The sequence below is a fragment of the Bombus fervidus genome, chromosome 5 (assembly GCF_041682495.2).
Source record: "Bombus fervidus isolate BK054 chromosome 5, iyBomFerv1, whole genome shotgun sequence".
Taxonomy (NCBI): domain Eukaryota; kingdom Metazoa; phylum Arthropoda; class Insecta; order Hymenoptera; family Apidae; genus Bombus; species Bombus fervidus.
Genome location: NC_091521.1, coordinates 13,866,050 through 13,886,468, shown reverse-complemented (window position 1 = coordinate 13,886,468; position 20,419 = coordinate 13,866,050). Strand labels below are relative to the sequence as shown.

The 20,419-nt window shown below is 41.6% G+C and overlaps 1 protein-coding gene across 3 annotated transcripts in view; it reads right to left on the bottom strand.

Moving 5' to 3' along the window:
- Window positions 1-20,419, bottom strand: part of Nlg-4 (neuroligin 4) — a 263,284-nt gene that overhangs the window by 49,249 nt on the left and 193,616 nt on the right. For 2 of the 3 annotated variants that reach the window (XM_072004517.1, XM_072004515.1), the window contains exon 9: window positions 16,913-17,064. In XM_072004517.1, coding sequence (XP_071860618.1) covers window positions 16,913-17,064 — 152 coding nt within the window. The remainder of the gene's footprint in view (window positions 1-16,912; window positions 17,065-20,419) is intronic. The other variant, XM_072004516.1, reaches the window with a different exon arrangement.

Below are 20,419 nucleotides of genomic sequence, written 5' to 3'. Positions count from 1 at the left end.
CTTTAATTCTGTAATTAAAGAGGTAAATGGTAATTCTCGGACGCCCCAATTGTGCTACTTGCGTTTAAAGCACCAAGTCCCTGACCCGTTTTCAGCTGAAGTATCTTGAACAGAAGTTCCAACAGGCCAATGTATAGTCACGAATTCGGATTTAGTGGATCAAGTGCTTAAAGAGGCGCGTATCGTGCTGGGATCGAGAAGGAGGTGCAGGCGTCATCGTATAAATTCCCTCGACGGTACAATGCTTATCAAAAAGGACCTTTCGATCACGAAGTTCCTCGTCGAATATAGTAATTAGAACAAACTGTTTATAGGTGCAACAGGGAACTTGTTTGAAGTAGATTGAGGTAATAAGGTAGAGAGGATCTGTCTATGTTCAGACAATAGTTAGATGAAAATTTCAACAGTCGTGTTGTTGTTTTCTAGCCGCAATTAAATTACCGTAAATTATCACGAAATGTGAATACAAAGCGCTACTTTACGCCTAAGCTCTTAGACGAATACAATGGAGGCATCCTCGAGTTTCAGAAGCTGTTCACGAATGCTCGAGTGAAATTGCGCTTATACTATATGTGTCCTTCCGTTCTGTTCACGACTTCGTAAGCATCCAGTGCAACAATCTGCGTGCAGTGTATCCGACACATAGAGACAGGCAAACGGATAACCGAATGAATAGATCACGTAATCGTGCGGCAGTAACGATTAAATGGAAATGTTGCACAATCCAAAAGCTGTGATCCAAATTCCGCGGTATGGTTGCATTTTCGCCAAAGAGACGTTCAACGTGATTTCCTGCTTCCCCCTTTCGTGATTTTACATGTGGGAGTTGATCGATTCCATGCATCAAGGATCGATACTATGCGATGGTAAGACCCTACATTTCAATCTCTGCTTCAATGTATCGTGTCGAATCTCTGTGATCACTCCGATAGCGAATTCAGACAGGTAAGACAGTGTGCAGCTGTTCCTTATTAGACAAACGCAACGTAGTCAGCTTCAAAGGTAATGAAGCAAAGTGGGAGTGTCTGTACGGTAGAGTAAATGTAAGATAGCATCGGTATAACGTAGGATGGGTTAGTGTATCGTCAGACAACGAGTATACCGCACGATACACGTATATAAGTACATTGTTCCTGTCGAAAGAAAAATGGCGCGAAAAAGAGTAACAGATTGAACGTAAGCTAAACAGTTACACGCGCGTTTCCACGTTTACCATTTATTACGGACTTTAGTCGAAAATATGTGTGACTTCGAAGTGCAAAAAGGTCCTTGAATTCTTTCGTCGACTATTTTTCAACGTATTCTGTCGCAGCAGTGTAACAAACTGAATGAGAATTCGAGGTAAGCACGGCACGTGGAAAGCTGTTCCCGTTTTCTTTTCCTCGTTTTCGTTCGCTGTTTAAAGCGCACTTTTATCCGTTTCAACCGAGCGGACGCTCGCCTCCTGACTACCGGCACAAACTTTTCGCACAGCCAGAACAAAAAAATGCTACTCCCCGAGACAAGAACTCTACCAGAAATGGCGGTTCAGTTATAACTTTGCGGTGAGTTAATGTAAACGTTAACGAAGTGCAGAACTTGCGATGAACAAAAAGTCGAAGTTCACGGATATACCGATAAGGGGAAATTTAAGATATCAGCTTAAAGAATGGCAAGGTTGCGGCTTATGAAATAAAACCATGGATATCTATAAGTTTTTGTGCAAACATCGTTCTTTTCGCATGAAATAAATTAAGAAATTAGCAACTTCTCGATATGCTCAACTTTCACGCCTTTAATTATACTCTCTAGAAGATCTTTATTCTATTATTATTATTAATCTGAATATCATTGAATCGTTATACAAAACGAAATCTGGCAAGTTCGGTAGCCGATTTGGCGATGATCCAAAGGATTCGAAGCTGTGATGGCTTCAAGATTGGCCCGGCGGTGAGTGAATAGGCAGCCGTAGGAAAGTTGGCAAGCGATTCCAGTCGGCCGACACCTCTCCTCGAGACTTTTTTCGTGTTGATTGTAACTTCGTAGGTGTGTAGCTGTCAGCTTGTTCCTCGTAAGCTGACGGGATTCGGTTAGACGTGACAAGCTTGTTTCAGCGTTCGCACTTCTTCAGCTTCGCGATCAAATTCACGCGAAGAGGCGTTAATAGAAGTGTAGATCGGATATTAAATGTAGTTTGTTTTAATTTAGTACAAATGAGATTTGGTGACTTTACCAAGATCTTAGGGCACGATCCATGTGGACATTTGTAAACAATTTTAAATCGGCTCCTACTAGGAAGGATAAAAATGACTTGTGATCGTTTGATCGTGCATTGATCTATTTCGTTTATCCTGAGTGCAAATTCTCTTTAGAATCGGTTTTTTGTTTATGTGAAATAGAAGGTTTATAATCTTCTTTAATTTTATATTATACAAAGTAACCTGTATCCAACGTCGTTGTTTCAACGTTACTCATAATAATAAGCATTCATGATCATCGCTATCGTACTATCGTAAAAGCGCTTTTCATTTCCTCTAGAAGCAAATCGTTGATTCGCGACCAGGTGAATGAGCAAGCAAATCCAAGCACATTTAATCACAGATAAATTTCATCGTATGAACCGCTCTCTATTATCCGCGAATTAATGACATCGAACGGACAAAGTTTCATTTCCCAAATGTACTGTACGGATCGTGACAGAATTCCAGGAAGCTTGTCTTTTCATCTACCGGAAGTGTGAAATGCCGCGGGTACAGGAGCATCTCGTCCAACGAGCGAATTATTTTGATTAAAATTGCTTCGCGATTGATCGCACACCATCGGTTCCGGTAACGAACGATTTTCCACCGGTAATCCCGTGCTACGATTTCATTCAACGAGCCACTTCTTCTATTTCCTTTTTCAATCACTTCCGTTTTCCGCCAAGGTAGAAACTATTTGTTTACATAGATCGATTGTCTGAAATTTTGTTGAAAGATCGCGGAACAAGTAAAGCTGCGTGCACGAAGAAAAAATGTCGAAAGTCCGGCATTTCTGTCGCTGGAAAGCTATGCATTCTGTCGTAATTACAAGCACTAAATCAACGTTATAACTTGCTACGACGGTTTGCCTCCCCCTCAATTTCGCCTTCTCTTTCCCAGCGTGTCGTTAGCACATTCTTGGCCGCCGCACTGCAGAATTTCCTGCTGATACTGGCGAAAAAGCTTCATATTCGGGCTTAACACCCGCTTTACGATGCCACGAACATCGGATGGGGACAGTTCCATCCCTTCCTAGGCTAACCCGCTTCACGCATACATCTTGAAATTGTACCAGCCATTGCAAACGAAACATGCTGGAATATTCTCCTTTCGACCATTTTTCGATCTTCATTGTTCCATGGCGACCTCCACGCTGTTAAAATTGCTGGTTTCGCAGAGTTTTGGAACGAACGATATCCTTCTCTATGACTCAGGTTACTTCATTAATTCTTTGGTTTCTGACTCTTCTAAGTTTTTCCCGTTTTCTTTTATTTTATGGTTCTCTTCCTTCTGCGTACAACTTGATTTTTGCACAGAACAGAATCCCAGGCATATAATAAATGCTAATGATAATCTGTTCTACAGATCTTCCAAGTTTAGAGTCAAAACTGTCGTGTCACAAAGAAACTCTGGCTAAAGTTTGCGCTGATCTGAGAAGGTCCACTTTTCTTTATTAATCCCGCAAGGGAATTGAAGACACTTTCAAGGGTTTTAGTATATGGAATCCATGTTAATTAGACCTTCGCCAGATTAATAAAAACGCTAGACTTTGACACGGAGAAGAAGACTGTGACCCCTCCAGGTGGCTTTAACAACCCACCTTCATTTCTTTCTTCGTTTGCCAGGCTCACAATAATTATGGTAGTCGTACGATCGCGTTCCCAACTCTCTTCCCCGCTCCCTGTGTTTCAACCTCGCTACGAAGGGTTGCTTCGTGGTCGTTGGAAGATAGGTGGTGGCGGGTCGAGTTTTAGTCCGGGAGAATATTAAAGTTTGCTCATTAACCGCTGATGCATTGCCCCCGTCCACCCCCACGGACAGCGACACGCTGCTCTAAGAAAGAGGGCCAACCCTTTTCTCGCGGCAACGCCGCCGCTTTACAAAACGAATGTTGGCCGACGTGTGCCGGCGATTTAATTAAACAGATATTGATTCTACGTCGGAGACCTGAATGAATATTTCCGTTACAAAAATAGTTTTAATAAATTGCCCGATAGACGGTTGGAATTTAGTACATGAAAGTAGCGAAGATATATTTATTTTGCTTTCTATCGAAGGTTATTCCTAAAAAAAGAAGAAATGCTCTACAGATAAAATTACAGGAAACATCGCAATCGAACAATTTGCGGCACCGAGGAAATTAATTCAATGGCGAACGCGTAATACGAAATCAGTCGAGGAAACGCTAATGATTCCCAGGTGAGAAGGTAAAGAGCGGAATTCCAGAACGGAGTGATGTCGCTAATGCGGTCGTCGCATCGTCAGTTTCATAACGCGAAACGTGGTCACAAAATCTGCTCGGTTTCCGTTTACGAAATGCGTTTAGAGAACGATAACGCAACAGCGGGCGGTGCGAAGCTCAATTACGCGCTACCTGGATCTGTGTGCCCCGTAAATTGCTATCAACGGTTCCGTGCACGCGGTAAAATTGTCTCGACCAGCTCTACATCGTTCCGAAGAAAATGTCCCATAAAATTTGCATGTTTTTCTATAGTAGGATTCCGGAAACTCCGTTTAATTTAAAAGGTAACGCATCGTGGTACTTATAGTATTTTATAGCCTGTTAATGTTACAGCAATGATCGCACTTGCGCGCTTGCTAGGGTTAATAATGGAATTCACGCGTCGCTGAACAACCGGACCCGCTGATTTATTATTGAATTAACCCATTCATTTGCACGCCATCGATGCGGAATTCCCGGCTACTGTTGTGCCGGTACGCGTGAAATTTCAAACTTTGCAGAAGCGTTTAGCAATCTTGCGACATCTACGAACAGAAAAACGTCGGCGATAGTAATCGAACGATGCGTTCAGTGGACATCGAAATAATATCGTGCCCATTAACTATGGAGCTTTTGCAGTTCTGAATCGTATACTCACAAGCCGATAGAACGCGGAATTAATCGAATTCCCGTTGCTATTGAACGTCATTGAAATGATACGCGTAAAATTGCTCGGTAAATTTAGAGAATGATATTCGGACATGGGTTATCGTGATTGAGTTAATTAAATATCTATAAAACTTTAAATTTTTCTATTTTTTAAGTACCTATTACATTTCATTTCGTATGTATTCGCCAAGGTTTTCACGATATCGGATGGTTGCAAGGGTTTTACGATATCCGTAGCAATCAGTGACTGTTACGATTCTTAACGGAAAGCCTTGTTAACTAGGTATACAGCGTAATTACCCCTTTGTCACGCGCATGTAAACCTTGAAGGGGTAGCTATTGGCTAGTCATCGTTAAATGTTTCGCTTCGCGTAATTAGTAACATTTAGATTCGAGCAAAGTTGCCGATAGCACGGCACCGGTAAAACTTTGTTGTCTCTTATTGGAGCGTTATTTGCAATTTAAACGACACAGCTAATGGACGTGGGGCACGTAATAAGTCGCGTGTTACGATCGAGCCATCTGGCGTGTGTCGTGCCACCGGTGCCGAATTCGTTGCACGAAATCACATGCTCGTTCTCACAATGTTCGGTCAATTGTCAATTAACGTACGATATAATGGCATCTGACGTTGGCGATAGATCGAATTTGAAATTATAAGACTGCGAAAGAAAGTACTTAAAAGATCGCTCTATCCATTTTCTCAATATATCTGTTATATGTTTCTTATCCAAACGATCTCTGTACTTCTAGGAATATTTTAAAAAATTCTTTTCGATTTTTGACATTTTACATCATTGGTAGCAAATTCATGACATATTGCCCGCGCCGCAAGGAATTTCTTTATCCACCGGAATTATCGAGATCTCGTCGTTCCCTTCCTTTTTCTACGAGCCGATCTCAGCTTCTCTTCGTCGCTCGCGCGGTAACCTCGTAGCATCTATTGATTCGCTTTCTCTGTACCGCCCTGTGCCACCCCTCGATCCATCCATCCATTATGCATACCGCAAGAGAGGAAGACCCATCTAACCGCCGACTTACCTGTTGCAAGCTACGGCAGAGAGGGGTTTGCGGAATTCCCAAAGAACATTTGGTGCTCCGTGTAAAGGACTCAGGCACAAAGCTGCGAAGAAATTATGCTCTCCGATGCTCGCGATTGAAGATTTAACCGGATAGTTTATGCAATCTGACTGAACTTTTAAGTCCGGTAGATTGGCTCTAGTTGAATATTTCGTAACAAATCATTACGCGTAACAGCCTTTTGATATATTCTTCGATTCTATGCTTCATTATCCACATTTTCCCATCCTGTATTTTTTACACGATTACTAACACAGCATTGCATTAAGCAACAATTCCGTGGCTTCAGACTGTAACCCTATATTCTTTCTTAAGTTTGTATGCTTATTTCCTTTCCTCGATGAAGTTCCTTCCTCTTGTTAAAATCTCTGCACTTTTCCGCCACTTTTTTCGTCACGTTTCGTCTCTTCTTCACACTTCTCTGCTAGTATCTGTTTTGCTCTAGCTAGTTTTACTTTACGATGTTCCTTCCGGAGAGTCAAGGAAATGATATAAACTGATGTGGAAAACTTTTCTGGAAACTGGTATCACCGCTGAGTATTCCACGCTTCTAAGTTTCGCCAATAATCTTCTCTCTAGTCGCAACTCTTTGCTAGATTGAGGTAGTACCAGTACTTACAGTATATCTTATAAAAATCTTGTAAACCAGATTTGTCGGGTTTACAACCGAGGAAAGGCAAGAGAATAATTTTGCAACTACTATTTAGCAACTATTACTTTCTCGTATTTTTTCACAAATTGCCTCACAACAAAGTCTAAACTCGTCAATTTCTACCATATTGCCACCTAAATCATCAAACTGCGATAATTTCGTGGCAATTTGCTTTTCGTCTCGGTGAGAATCGCGCATGACCAGCTGGCACGGCATTAACGACCGGCCAGCGGCGAGTCCATGGTAAATAGACGTATAGGATACGGTGCCTGTAAACAATAATTTAGCATAATCGCGCGGACTAAACGTTACGGCGGCCCAATAACCGCGAACGTGGCAATCGCAAACAGTGTCGCGGCACTGGCGTACTTTACTCTCGTAATCCGCTGGCAAACACAGTATAATACAGACATACGTGACAACGACCCCTCGAAACTGTCCTTAATGCCCTTCGCCCTGTGCTTCCGAGAACAGCGTAGGGTGAGACCTGTATTAAAGCTTTCGATCTTCCTGACCTTCGAAGAATGGAGATTATTCTTCTGGTTTCACGGTGCAATTACGTGTAGAATCGATCGTAATAGAATCCGTGGGGGTTGATTTTTCGAAGGCGAAATTGGTAGGTCTCGACGAGGGCGGTTTCCGTGGTAATAAAAGAAAATTATGCTTTTACTCCGACACATGGTTTCTGTTGGCTTTCTTCCGTCGCTTGGTTTTCTTTCTTCCTTTCTTCTATTCTCCTTTTCTTTTCCCTCCGTCTGCCTTTCCTCTTACGTCTTCACTCTCTTCGGTCCCTTCTTTTCTATTTTCTCTTCCTCTTTTTCCTGTATATCCAATCCAGAGTAAACATACTGCAACTATTCTTCGTTGACAAGCTTCGTTGACGACAGACATCTCATAACAGAGTATCTGCAGAGTGTTGTATCTGAATATTTCTTCATTCTTAGTATTCATCATCGAGCAACGTATTCTTCTCGTTTTATTGAACAATTACTTTTAGTCAACACGCAAAGTAATCGTCGTTAATGTATCAGCTGTGTTTAAACATCGTAAATCCAGTGATAGGTGTTAGAATCAATGTCGTTGTCCATTAAAGCTGGACCATGCAATAAATAACGCGGAGGAGCGCACTTAAAACTTTGCAATCGCATTAGCACGTTACGGGACAAGGTTAATTTCATCGGTCATCCCTTCCCTCAACCCATTCCCACCCCATCCCTGCCGTGAGCAATTATAGCCCCTTTGATATCTCCAGATAATAGCTTATTATACGGTAACGTTGTTCGGCCGCGTACACGGGCTCACAAATTTCAAATACCTACGATATCGATTTCGTATTTATTATCGCTCTACTGGTAACGTAGTTTATCATAATTTACGGCAAATAGGGCCGACCCCATGCCATCACACGTCGTAATTCAGCCCTGACTGACGCTAACTCCGTGGGATTATCCCTTCTGCCCACCTGGATTCACCTCGTCACGCTGGCCTTCCTGGACCATGCTGGTTTAGTCGGCATTTTTTCTTCTTCCTCGACATCCTCTATTCCGTGTAATTGACAGAGATGATGGATTCGTCATACTATCGTTGATCCTTTGTTACTTGTGACAACTTGTTCATGAATAATCTTATGTCGTTGAATCCCTCTTTCCTACTTCCTTACAAGTGACAGCTTTGCTCCTCGACAACTTCGACCAATGTTTCGTCGAAACTTCCGTCCTATCAAACACAGTCGAGTTTTATAAATCGCCCGAGAAACTACGAATTCCTGATAGAGGCTCGACGAATGAAGCATATCGTATCCAGCAAATAAAATTCAGTTTACCAGCTATCTCTGTTATCGTATGGCAATTTGTATCTCCCCTCTGTAGATTACAGAAGAATTCGCGCAAGATTTTCGCACTAGCTCGGTAGCGGTTACAGACACTGGTTTTATCACTGTACGTATGGTAACGGAGGGACGAGGGGATGAGAGAGAATGAAAGTTTCTTGCCAATAATGGAAATGGAGAGCGCATTCAAATAGAGATTGCACCGTGTGGTAGATTGCTGGGACGTGGTACAAAGCTCGGCCAGACGACGTGGATGCTCTTCTCTTCGTCCAGAGACTTTTTCTCCTCTCAAAGAGAAAGAGCCGGGTCCCAGAATAAGGCTTTTGTCAAGGTTATGTCTCGAAACTCGTTCGAGCAAATTTCTCGCTCAGGGACGATGTCTCTCTTGTGCATGTTTCCCCGTCTTATTTTTCTTCTTCTTCTCGTTCCCGTTCTCTGTGCTTTTTCTTCTTCACAGAGGAGACAAAGTTCCTCTGGAAATAGTATCGATAATGTCTGGTATGTGTCTCAACGTCATTGTAAAAACAAGGTTAGATAAGGACAGTTTCGTAGCGAAGATTACGATCGAACTATTATAATTAATTTGGATAAAGAGGTTTTCCTTTAAAAAATGCCGCATACGTTCTTTATCGTTTGACCAGCGCGAAAAACGTGGAACGCACGAGCGTTTCTTCCAGTCGATTCGACGCAAAATTACATTTTTTCTAGGAAGCTCGTCTTCGTTAATCGAAACTCCCGGTCACTCGGCTTGGTGAGAAATATACACGAAAGAGAAAGAGACTGATGGTAATTCCTCGCGTGTCGTTAGGAGAAATCGGACGCTGAACTCGATCGTACGATGGACGATAAAGTTAGCTAAGGTTACACGTGACTGATCCTTGAATCGACAGTTTACAGGTTTCCCTTTAGTTTTTCCCTCCAACCGCCCTCCTACTTTTCCCTTTCTTCTTTCCTTTATCCTTCTCAAAAGAGAATGAAAAGGAGAACAGAGTCGAGGAAACCGGAAACTGGACGAAGCATCGGCTTAAATCGTTTCCAGAGCAAGTAGTAACAGGCCGCGTACGTCGAACACAACGAACGACTTTCTCGAAGTGGAAAGTCATAGGGTTGCGAAACTCCTCCATTTGCCTGGGAGTCATAGACGGAGAGAGAAGAAAGGGACGGGATCGAGGTTGGGAAGGTGGATCGAGCAAGAATCATGGATTGAAATTTACTCGGAAAGTTTGCCACCGAGGCGCTCCTTGCTTCCGAGCAAAAACCGGAACGGAAGTAAATATGTCACGCTCGATTCGCGCTCGAGTAGCTGGCCAAGAGAGGGCCGTCTAGAGCTCCATTTTTTTCTTCTACGCTAGTTCTTTGCCTTCTTTTTTCCACGAAGAATGCACGAGTACCCCCTGTGTATTCTGTCTTGAAAATCGAGTCACTGTGGAGAATAGTGCCATGGGAAGTCCACTTTCCTCGTTCTTGTTTGCCTCGTCGAGTGTTTAGTCCACAATGCAACCGGGGTCAACGGAAGAATATTATCGCGCAATAATGATTTTAAACGATATCGCGACGGTGACTTTAATTTACGCTGTTGAACATTGTTGGAAACATTTCTTTCCAACCGCACGGTACACGTTGCGCCATAATTTGCTCGTTCTCGATCGGGATTAAACGATATCTACGATAGTACAGCGATCTACTAAATAAAACAAAATGCATCGTGGTCGCGATAAAAAGCAATTTCAAAAGCGAATCCGCGCGGTTCATCCCGGCATGTGCATGAAAGATAGCCGGATTGCCGGAAATCGAAATTTCGTTATCTCTTTGTTCGCAAACCGCTGTCCTGGATAACTCCATTCGCTCTAGTCCGTTTAAATGCTAATTTTATTTAGATATTACACAAACAACCAGGCCTCTGATGTGTTTGTATTTGTCCTCGTTTAGTTCATGATTGACGATAAGAGTAAGAATCATACTCGCGTTCTAATAGGTAATAGGAGTAATTTTCGTACGACTTTATCAGAAACGATCTTGTTTTTGTGATACTGAACAGTGCCTTTCATGAAAATCAAGCAATATTCTCAGAATTTTTCATCTTTTCCAGTAGATATAAGATAATGGATAAAGTCTTCATCCTAATTGCATCTTATCTGAAATTTTTAGCTTTCATACCAATAGCGAATTACTTGTCCATCGTTTGAAACGATGCAATATGTAAAAAACAAAAAAGAGGATTTGATTGAAAAATGACTTTTATAGGCTAAATCGATCTTGTCACGGGAAAGTAAGTTCAGAAATCAGTTTGCGCTTGGCTCGGAAGAGGTCGATTTTTCGTGTGAAAATCGTGCTTGTGTGCATAATCCGACACTCTGGCCCTATAAGCGACGAAACGTCGACTATTTTCTGCTCGTTAATTAAACGAACGATCAAAAAGTAGTGGATGGAACGAGTGGATGCTCGTTTCCAGGCCGAATTAGCAATCACTGCGTGCTGATTGCGAGTCGAATCAAATCTGGTTCGAAGCGGAATTCGGACGCGTGCCCTTTCACCCGCGGCCAGGTGATTTTAATTGCTCCCCAGTGGGAAAAGCGAGGAAGAGGAGAGTAAAAAAGCAGAGAATCCAGATCATGGGATTTAACGATTCGAAATGTACGTTTTCGAAGACGTACTTTGTTCTGGCACGCACTCATCCTCGATCGAAACAGTCACGCGATTAGTTCGTATTATTTCTAGTACCGTCCACTTTACGATTTTCTGACAGCTTATTCATTTACCAAAGGAATACGGAAAGCTAAAAAAATTGGTACTATTGAAATTTGATATAAAATATCTTTGTTGAATAAAAAGCGAATAGAACATTTTTTCCGCAACTAGAATAGAAAAGAAATATGTGTAAACGCGCTATTGACCGTTTGAGTTCAATTTTTCGGCTATATCTTTGCCTCCGCAAAAGCTTTAATCGATCTTTTGTATCCAATGAAAATCGCGCCGCTTTCATCGCGATAAATCGATCGTTTATTTTGGGCGGGCCGCGACGGTGTGCAAAAATTACGAGCCGTCGATAGGATTATTCGGGAACACGAATTCGATGGGACACAAAATATCAGACGTAAGGTTTAGCCCGGTTGAATTCAATGTATCGTGTTATCCGTTAATCGGGCTTTAGCCCGTGTCAGCTGCATTTTATGTTTTACAGGGGCGAAAAACGGAAACAGATAGAAAAGGATCCGTCTTCTATATCAAGTCTTCGTCGTTTCCTTCGAAAAGCAATTTCTATCGAATCTTCTGTGGATATCTTAGAAATCTATCACTCGGAAAATCTTTCCTTCGCTTCCAACAAGCAAAATGCACATTCCAAATTTCTTCGAATAGAAAGATCTCGGAATCCCATTAAATTCTCGAAATCTATCACCAAGTGTTTCCAGATTCGTCCAGGCGCAGCGTAGATAATCGCGAATGAGGAACAAGATATTCTTTCGCTGCGTAAAACATTCCGCTCATCGATATTCCATTTGCGATGTTCGACGTCACGTTCGACCACGCAGATGGTCTATGAGAGAAGGATCAGCTACGTTGGCACGATCGTGTCGCACACCGGAAACAGCACATTTGGTCGAACACTCCTTTACGAGGAAGTCATCCAATTTTCCTATAATCCTCGGCAGCTTCTTCCCCGGAGACTGGTCCGCGGCCTGGTACACAGGTTGAAAACGAAACTCTCCGTCCTTATCGTTTCTCCTTCTCCGGAATCCCCAAGATCCGGTAATAATACATGAACACAGAACATCAGTCGCGGTGAACGAATTGAAATTTTCATCATCCGCTCTCCATCTGTATTCTTGATGTGGTTTTAATGTAAAATACCCATCCCGAGTCGCTTTCAGTAGACAATAGACTCTTTTCGTCGATTGCGATACAGCCTTTGAAATATTCGTACGGAAGATGGAAGGTTTCTGCTAAGGGTCGTATAATACTTGATCATATTGTATCAAAGGCTACCTCGGATTTGATAACTGACTTATCTGGATATTAGGTTTAACAAGGGATCGTTCAAGCTTTCGAACAGAAGTTTCCACGTTTCCAGAGGAGATGTTTCTTTAGGATCTGATAAAACAAACATCTGAAACGCAAGTTTCCGCTGGTCAACTTCAGTGATATTAATTTCGTGAAATAGTAAGAGAGCGAAATAATTTTCTATTTGCCTTAGGGGTACAGTAGTAGATAATCTGTATTATTCCAAGCCAGACTCGATTTGTTCCGTAGTTCAACGCGAATTTCCACAGATTTCCCCCTGTACGTCATCTAAGCGAGTTCCTTTAAAACGAAAAACCAGCCGACCGCGGAAAATATCGACCGTCGGATGAAAGATAGCCACGCGAGAGTACAGAATCTACGAATTCACTCCCCGTCGTGCAATACTCCGGGAAAATCGCCCCTATTTCACTTGTACCGTGCTTTGTCGATCGTTAGAGGCACGATCATAGATCGCTACCACCGCAAACGAAAATCGTATTACCGCGTATCAATTCACGACATTACTGCCTGGCCACGGGTGTGCTTGTACACGCGCACAGACGAAAAAGGTGTCTATGTGCTTCGGGGATGTATCGACAAAGTGAAATTTACGTCCCCCGAAGCGAGAGCCGCACTGAAATATTATCGGTTTGCTTCGAGCTCGCGTTTGCATATTCATGCGTGGTTGGTCGACAAGGAGGGAAAAAACTATAACGTGGCAAAGGGGAAAAAAAGAGAGAGAAAATGATGGAAACGAAAACAGAGAAACTGTAGAACGAGAAAAGGCGTGATAAAGAGACAAAAGAGGATACGGAAGAACTTGACGGGTTACAGAAAAATATAGAAAAACGGAGTCTCAGAAGACCTTGGAGAGAAGCATATAGCGGGTAGAAACCGAAATAGAGAAACATAGCGGGCAAGAATGTGAAAGCGGTGATTTCAGAGAGAAGAGTAAACAAGAATTTAGTGAAATGAAGAAAAATACAGAGAAGAGAAACACGAGGAAGAGTGGCAAGAGCAACGAGATACAGGCAGAATTACACGAGGTCCCGGACAGAAAAATAGAGATAGGACAATGGTTGACATGTAAATAGAAAAAATGCGGTAGAAGAGCGAGTGTAAAGAGAAGAAAATATATAGAAGGAGCTGAATTTTCGCACGTGTCGTCAATGACTTGCCACTTTCCACAGACAAATCCACTCTTTTCATTCTTTCGGTTTATTTAGAGATGTAGCCATATACATACGCTGTGGTAAAGCGCTGAATCATCGTTGCCGAAAAATGTCATTGTCCCCTGCGTAGAAACGTCTACGTGATGCATTAACAGGGTTAAAAAGAATATTTCTACGCGAGAATATTTATACCAAATGGGACGGCGAAAAATGGCGCGCGTTAGAAGAACATTAGTCACTCATGTGAACAGTGAATCAGACGATTGGAAAAATGGCTCGTTTTTTTATTTTTTTTTATTTTTTTTTTTTTTTGTAGCCACTTTATGAGTTTATTCTTGCATAGCACTGTTGAAGAAAAATGTCAGCAAGGAATGCGAGATATTTCAGCAAAGTCTGTGTTCTTTATGGAAGATGTTTGAGGGTACAATAGTTCTACTCTTGTATTATATTTTCTTAACAGCGAACATACGTGGTACTTTCATTAGATGAGCAAGACTTTGTGGAATTTGTATAAAACAACGCGGAAATTTGATATGTAAAAGATGCAAGAGAGAGGCGAATTTGATGAAAAGGGAAGGCAAAGTACCAACAATTTAACAAAGCAACACTATTGCTCTTTCGACCGTGATTAATTATATAGAAAATTTAGAATGTTAGTTTGAAGTTTTGTTACGTGTTTCTTTCAAGAAGAAATTTCACAGTTCTGTTAAAATTTGATTGTTGCTGACTGTGAAACAAAAAATGTTTCCAGACATCTGTGTCACGTTGGGAAACCTGCAACATTGTAGTGGCCAGAGTATCACGTAGGATTCCCATGTACGTGGCTGTATCCAAACTCGTAATCGAAATTACTTCTTGTTATTGTACGTCTTCTTGCCGCAGAGAACGTGCTGACGAACATGCACCGGTTATGCGATTAATTGTTATTCGATACTTATGTCCAATAAATGCAATTTCGAACAGTTTTCGAACATTTATGGCATTTCTCTAATTTTACGATTGTCTTCGTTGCACGTAACGAGTTTCCATGTAGTTAACGTAAGAATCCTGACAATGAAGAATTCAGAGAGATGGAAATGAACGTTGAAATGAAATGATTTAATTAATAATTGTCGGAATTCTCGAATGGTAGGTAAAAAGTTTTAAATCGTTATTACACGTTTCTTTGGATCAGAAGGACTTCTTTGAACTAGCGACGAAAAATCGAGGTGGTACTCGTGAAAAGAATGGTTTGGTAGAAAATTGACACAGTTCCCTGCGACGAATGTAAAATACAAAAGAAAGGATATTAACGCGGACTCATTAAACGGAAGCACTCGGAAGGAAGGCAGCTTCCTGTTTAATGTTTTAATCGTAACCTTAAAGCTCACGAAGAGCAGACTTTAGAAGTCGGTCACCGTCATAAAAAATTACTATTCATTTTTTAAAAGCTTCGGTTGATCAGGAAGTACCAACAGGCTTTAATTAACGGAGACCGCGCCACGAAAAATATTGGCCTTGTTTCGAATCGAGATAGACTGACGAAAGCGTGATTCAATTTCGTAAAATACAACCTGGTCAACTATAACGAATCGAATATTTAAAAACTCGGTGGAATGAAATCAATCGAACTGAAATCAATGGTGTCCGATGGTGCAAACCGCAAAACCGGTAGCAAAAATAACAATAATTATAGCCGCGTGAACGTTTCGAAGCGGAAGAAAACAGGGAAAAAGATTCAGTCGGCGTAAACGTGTGTTCGATGTCCAGGTAAATTCTCAATTACACTCATAAATGTTTCATTGGGAGCTTTTTGAATATGTAAGCGTGTCCGTATCGTAGTTTTGCTCGACTGTTATCGATTTGTATCTGTTGATCTTGTATCAATTTCGCACCGGATAAAGATGCGGTAATAAAAATATAATTCATTCGTAAAACACGATCGTGGGAACTCGGCGATATAACACCACGGGAAATACAAATTTTTTCATTCGTAAATTTAAATTCCATACTTTCATTTTTCCACGAGATAAACCTATATCATTTCAGCTTTCGGAAAAGAGAGAAAAAAAAAGCATTGGGTTTTTCCAATTTTGCACAAATCTTTGTAAACCACTGGCATATATCAAAGAACCACTTTAAAATCCCTTGTATTTAATTTCGCGATTGAAAAATGCCTTGAATCTCGATGCGCTAGCCGCCGGTATGAAGAGTGAATTGCGCCCTCCGCGTTCGCTGTTCTTCGTTAATCCGTAAATTTGAATATCGTCAATCCGTGGCTCGATCAGAAATTCGGCACAAGCATAGAATGCTGCCGCTGCGATGGTATTTGAAAAATATTTTCGCACTAATCCTCGGCCTCGTCTGTTCCCTCTCTGTCATCGTCCGGCATACTTCGTTTCTTTTTGCTCTTCGGCCCACATCGTTCATGAATATGGAAAATCAGACCTTTCGGTGACGCGATCCGCATCTCTCTCTCACCTTTTTCCGCATTTTTTTTTTTTTTCGTTCGTCCCACGGATCGCAAATTGATTCCGCGCAAGTGGTGCCACGTCGCTGTTGATTCAAAAGGGGAAAGAATTAGTTTGCATTGGGGCCCGCTCTCAGATCGAAATTCAACCATCGCTGAATGATCGCCATCGTGAAGAAGAAAGTGACTATTTTCGCGCGGTTCACCCGAGGTTAAGGAAATAATACCTACGACAGCTTTGTCACGACGTTCCAAACAGAAGAGTTCGGAGAATGATTTTCCACTGCATCGATGATCTTTCATTTTCATTTCCTAAAGTTTTGCTATTTTATCTTCCGAGAGTTATTCCGAACAAAAGTGGGAATTCTTACGTACAAACGTTCTAAAAGAAAGAGTAATACTTTGCAAGCTGAAAGTCGGTTTTGTTCAACAGGATCTTAAAGATCGAAGCCGTATTAAAATTTTTACTTGTAAGACGATTTCTTATCTCATGTTCAAATAGAAAGATGTCAGTAATGAAAATGCGAAGCATCCTTAGCTAATCAGTTTGATGCTCATAAGAAAAACCGTAGGGTCAATAGGTAGAACTAGCACTTCAACCATCGATCAAGAACTCTACTCACCCAGTTCTGACAAAGTTGGCGAAGTACTGTAGGATGCTCTCGGAGAGTGCTACTTCAGACCTGGTGTAGTTTCTGGGGAAGTGACCGAAACCGTCCACCAACGGTGCTCCGAAGACGAATGGTAATTCCTCGCCATGGACAGAGCCCATCTTCTGAAAGCAAAAACGAACGGAACTGGTTAAGTTCACTCTTCAATGAAACATCGATGAACTTTCATCTCCATCGCAGTAGACATTGGTCGCATGATAATTGAAAGATATAGGTTAACTTGTATTTCGAGAGGAACATAAATAGAAAGCTATTACTTGGAATCTAACTTTGAATTTGCGAATAAAGAGCATGTTTAAACCACCCTGGTGACCCATTTCTCATCGCACACCCAACTTGTAGAATCCCAATGCCACAACCTTTCCGTAAGCCAGAAACTACAGCTACTCGTCGCGTTTCCTAGCTGCTTGGCAATTATTCGCTCGATGGAGAAATCTACGAGGCAGTAATGCGTTGCTTATCGGCCCCAGGAGGGATTTACGAAACGGTAGACCGGATTCTGCCACAGCCTCGATCACGTTGGATACGTCAGCTGCCGGTAATTCAATTTCTTCGGGCTTCGAGCCCTTTCGCCTGGAATTACCGACACCCATCTCAGCCCTTTCTGGCCATTGCAGGATGAAACAACGAGTCGTATGATATCTAAAAGGGACGTGCAATGTTTCCACTGATACCATTTTCTGGTAACGAAAGACCGAACGTTGTGAGAAAGAGTAGCTGAGTTGGTAACAATTCTAAAGGGATATACTTTGATATATCTTAAGTTTTCTGGAATTTATATTTGTAGGAACGAGCAGATTTTCAAGACAGCATTTCTCTCGGTTATTCGCTATCGATTCTCCGATTACAAGATAATTAGTAGAGATTTTGGGAGGAGAATGGTTCGGTAGATAGAACATGGTCTTGTCTGACTAGATACGGATTTGTACTACTTGGTACTTAGAAACTTACACTTAATTAATCTCGTAGCTCACTATCCGCGATCATTATTACGTCATTCGGTTACCAGTTAGGTTATCTATAAAATTAAAATACATCCTTATTAATGACTCCTCGTTTTTTCATAATCTCAACTCAATATGACTTCGTTAAAAAAAGAAAAAAGGGGGAAAGACATTGCTCCTTCATCGTCGGTCGTTAATTTCATCAATTGCCTACTATGTTTTCTTCCGAATGAGGGTAGAATTTTCGAAAGAGCCAAATTACACGGTTGACGAACAATTAGCGTTGCTAAAGACCAGCTACACTCATTCTTGGACAATGTTGCCCCTCGATCGGCAGTCTTAATGGACGATTAACGTGAATCACGACCAACAGTGAATTTCTTCGTTAACGACGCCGATTTCCTGTGGCTCCGGCGTTTCCTATTATGCTCGTTAATCCGACAAATCACCCGATTTTCATTTCTCCGCTCCTTCGTCCTTATTGTTATCGACCATGACGTAGGGTCCATCTTAAACACGTTCCGTTCTTCCTGCATCCTCTTCTTGTTCTCTTTGCGTTTCTTTTATTTTTTTTTTTTTTTTTATTAGCGCCATTAACAAGAAGATTGTTTTACTGCCAGAATTGTATTCTCGCCTTAATAAAGTGAAGTACCAGCCATAAAATTGCTCTTACTAAATTGCTGTTTCTTCTCTTTTCACTTGAATCAAGAATGCTCTTACAATAAACTAACTTACAATAGCTTGCTCTTACAATAAACTAACAATATAATCATGACCTAACGACTCAAGATGGAAACCGTTCAAACGCGATGGAACTCGTTTTTCACGAACGTTAGGGAAACAGTCGAAAAATGAAATTTTTACTCCTCCCCAGAGAAGCTGGCCATCCATTAAAAACAAAGCAACGGCGAATGGGACGGATTAAATTTTGTTCGCTGCGGAAAATTGCTTTTTTGTCGACCATTGGTTGCCGCTACGGCGACCGACCGCTGGAAAATAGTTTCAGCTTCGTGGAAATGAAGTTCGTGGCCGCAGTTTCTGGTTCGCCGACAATCGGTTCGCGTTTTCGGCAGCGGCGTGCCAAACTTTCCGCCTGCTCCAACCGGAAGATACGCCTTTCTGATTGCGACAGGGTAAATAAGCAGCCAGAGAAGAAATTACTTCACGCTGTTGGTTGGTCGAGGAAAAGTTGCTCTTTCTATGACCCTTCGAAAAAAGTTTCACGTGCGCAACTTTCATTGCGAAACGTTTTACGATCGGCGAACTTGCTTTGCAAGATTACAGTTACTACGAATGCATAGAAGCGATCCTTTTATTGAAACGAATAAGCACGCAATTTGCTAAACTCAGACTACATTGTTTCTTTGCGTCCCACGATTTTTAATTCTTCCTCGCTTTCGCAAATACCAGGATGAATAATTCATTAGTTTTCGAGGACTATTGCGTTAGGACAATCGAGCAAATAACCATCGGTTAGAGGACGAGGGAGATAGCGGTCTGCCAAAGAAAGGACATCGATCACGGCTTCTCAGAATTCCTCAGCCCGATATATTGCCTAATGAAATTAATGTTATCCAGAGAATTGTGGCTTCTAGTCAACGCTTGCGGAAACTGGTTTGCGAAACAATTTCGATTTGAGTACAGTGCCGAATGGAACAGTGACGAATACTCGACACGGACTTCTCAGCGTATGGCTATTTTGAATTCAGCTACAGCTTCTCTGCTGCGTCTTAAGGGAAATTTAATAGCGAGGTTAGTTGATTTCCTCGACTAATTTCGATAAATGACCCATCAGTTCGATTGTACTGGCGCAAGTATTGGAACCTGGAAGATTTTGCTACATGCGATTGGATAAAGTGATACGATTCAAGGCTACTATACTTAGTATTCGAAGAAACGATCGTGAAATGGTACTTGAAATATGTAGCCAAATGTTTACATATACTACTTGTTACGTCGGCCGACTCTCTACATAACCCAGGCCACTCACCGCGGGCAAGATGACATCAAGATGTCCACACATCCTTCTTGCGTACTCTCAATAGTCTTAAGGACCGACCATAAATCTTAGGAATTTTCTAACTAAAGTCTTTCAGACCGAACAAAAATCTTTTTACTAAAGCGTTTTCTAAGGTTTATTGTTTACTACTAAGAAGACACGGGAAAGTTAGCTTTTCTCACGTACGATGCTTCCCACTATCAACTTTCTATCGAGGGTGGCTAAGACCCTTCCTAGTCCACCAACCTTCTTATTATCCAATCAGAAACAATGTTTACTGCCCTCACTTTCTTAACCAAAAATATCATCAACAAATCCGATGGCTCCGTGCGTTAGACACACCCATCACTAGCTTTCCTCCGACACAGCATCGTCTCTAAACTTCATTTATTCTTCACCGTTAGAATAATCAACACATATCTGTAACGGATCTCTACACTTAAATCAATCACTTAACTTGTACCTACGCATCAGCGTAACTATCCTCCTTTACAAAGTTGTTGGAAGAAACATTAT